This window comes from Sesamum indicum, linkage group LG3 (assembly GCF_000512975.1).
Source record: "Sesamum indicum cultivar Zhongzhi No. 13 linkage group LG3, S_indicum_v1.0, whole genome shotgun sequence".
NCBI lineage: Eukaryota > Viridiplantae > Streptophyta > Magnoliopsida > Lamiales > Pedaliaceae > Sesamum > Sesamum indicum.
The window spans coordinates 14,065,182-14,068,065 of record NC_026147.1 but is presented as its reverse complement, the minus strand read 5'-3'; the positions used below and the strand labels follow the sequence as shown (position 1 = coordinate 14,068,065).

At 33.0% G+C, this 2,884-nt stretch overlaps 1 protein-coding gene across 1 annotated transcript; it reads left to right on the top strand.

Moving 5' to 3' along the window:
* On the top strand, positions 215–1,088 carry LOC105158346. The gene has a single exon (XM_011075075.2). It carries the CDS (start codon positions 345–347, stop codon positions 945–947), a length of 603 nt encoding a protein of 200 aa, XP_011073377.1. The 5' UTR covers positions 215–344; the 3' UTR covers positions 948–1,088.

Genomic DNA, 2,884 nt, shown 5'->3' with positions numbered 1-2,884 from the left:
GTCAAATATAATTTTTGTGTAAATAACATGTTAGCACGTTATCTATATATTAAAATCCCAACTCATGTAAATAACATATAATTTAGAATAAAAAGTCCAAGTCGATATTTTATATACATAATAAGGTCCATATATATATATATATTATATAAAATATCATAATTAGAGATTATGTACAAGACAAAAATGCCCCTCATTTTCTTTTTCTTTCTAGTCACTCTCAAGTTTCAACCACCGTCCCCCCATTAGAAAAACATCAAACACCACATAAAAAGCAGTCAATTTATATCACTCTGCACTTCACACACACACACATACACATACACACACTCCGCAATCAAGCTATGGATTGGTTCTCATGGCTCTCGAAAACAGCCCTCGACCCCTCCCTCGTCTACGAGTACGGCCTCGCATTCGCCCAGAACGAGCTCGAGGAAGACGACATACCCTACTTCAACCACGAATTCCTCCAAAGCATGGGCATCTCCGTCGCCAAACACCGCCTCGAAATCCTCAAACTCGCCGGAAAAGACAAGCGCCGCCGCGTCCCCCACCCCGTGTCCCGGATTCTGTTCGCCGTCAACCGCGCGAAGCGGTGTTTCTCCAAGTACTTGCGGCCGTGGGTTCGCCGCGAGGAGTCGGCCCTGGCCCTCGTGCCTCGGCGGAGCTACAGCGCGCGGTGGAGGAACGCTATGGTGAAGAGGAACAAGAAGGTGGTGGCGGTGAATAGGCAGATGAGCAGAGCTCCTCTGCTGCTCACCAATGGCGACCACCCGGTGATCTTCCCTAGTTCGAGAATCAACAGCTTTTCCAGCCCTTTTGAAAGGGACGTCGTGGATCACAGTAAGGGAGATGGAGACGGAGACGGAGACTACGACGAGTATTGGTCGTCTGCAGTTGAGGAGATCAGGTGGGATACTATGTTTCAGAACTTGAAACCTACTTGAAATTGTATTAATTTATAGTTTTGTTCTTGTTTTTCTTTTCTATGTTTGTCAGTATATGTGGTGAGAGGTTGTTTTTGGGGCTCTTCCACCACTGCTTTGTACTAAATTTTTTTTATCCAAATTAAATTTGATAGAATCAAATCAATTTTAAAATAAGTGTAATATAATTCTTTATTTTTTCTTATTATTACATCAATCATTCCCAAGTATATTCCACTTACTATATAATTAATTCAAATTTAACTAAATTCGGTATGGATTAAAATTTTCCTTATTATTATTATTATTATTATTTTTTATGCGAAGAATTTCCCTTATCTGATGATGGCGAAAATCCAGTTGAAGGAATTGATTGTGAAGGAGTAACTGAAATAATAGTGTCCCAATTGCTTTTGAGTGCGTGTTGCTCTCTTTTTGTTACAAAGTAGTTTGATGGCCAACTATTCACAGAAAACTAATTTCTGTACTCTGTATTATGAAGACGAGTATCTATTTGGTTGGACTGGATTTTTTAATTTTAAAATTATGTTTAATTTTTTATTTTATGTATATCTATACTACGAGTATAAAATATTTTTTAATAAATTATACTAGTTATCATGATACATCGTTTTTGGATACATATAATAAAATTGATAACTCTTAATTAATGACATGCTAAGTGTTATTTCATTCATTGTATCATGATTTGCCTCTCTTTAGATTATATTAGCCATTTTGGCATGCCATCTCTTGTGCATTATAATAAACAATCTTTCACGCTTCAAAATATATAAAATTTATTAATTGGATGTAAAATTTAAAAAATTGAATAAATCAACCTTCTTAATTAGTTGAAGGATATTTTTTAGATAACAAAAAATTAGTGTAATGCTGTTAAAATCGTCATTTTGTATCTATAGCACATATTTTCTTAATAATATGTAGATATAAAGTACATGGCAACTTCTAATCACTCATGTGAAATTTGAATTTGTTGAATTCAATTTAAAATAAGTAAATAAATAAATAAATAACTACGTGATAAGGTAGTTATTGACAGACCATAATATCAAAAGGGTAGTAGTATTAGTGTGTATGTCATCTTCAAATGAGCGTGCACAATAAATTAAAAAATTAATCTTTTTCTTAAAAATATATTTTTAATTTTCTAAATTCAAATATTAAACCCAAAAAAAAGAGACGAAGAGAATGAAGTTACGAGCTTAAAAAGTTAAAAAGTACGGGGAGGACGAGAGAGTGAGAAAGTTAGAAGTTAAGAAAAAAGATATAAGAGTAAAATATTTGGTGGAATAATAGTAAAAACTAATGTTTTTATTTTTCTTTGGGGAAAAAAAATTGCAGACAAGAAATGCAAGATACCAAAAAGGTGTTCTCATTTAATAATAAAGTACATATAGATAATAATAATACTTTTTGATAAATAATAATAACGATGATGATGATGATAATAGTAATAATAATAACTGGGTTGAGTCCTAGGAAGCTAGGACAACATATGATTATTACTATTAGTATTATAATTTAAACTTAATTATAACCGGTGGGTGTGCTCCAATCAACTTAACTCGCCTCCAAATTCAAGCTCAACTTATGTGAATTATGATTTATGACCTTCGTTTTTTTTTAATAAATCAAGACAATTATCAAATTTAAATATTTATATTCAATAATTATCGATAATTATAATTAATGATTATTATTATAATAAACTAAATCTCATATATTGATGGGATAGGAGCTATAAATTTAAAGTCATTTAGCATCAGTGACCTCCAATGAGTCCAAGTTAGCTCAAACTTCACTAATCCAATACTTCTTTGCGCAAACTCATCACGAGATCAAGTCACGTGATAATGGCTAATTGCAATAAGCTCAGGTCGGCTTAAAAGCTGATAAGCCCGACTTAATAAATTTTGGCCCAAGCTTATATTATG

What these genes read in the sequence shown, in the direction of transcription:
- LOC105158346 (XM_011075075.2), top strand. Translation starts at nt 345, where the DNA reads ATGGATTGGTTCTCATGGCTCTCGAAAACAGCCCTCGACCCCTCCCTC.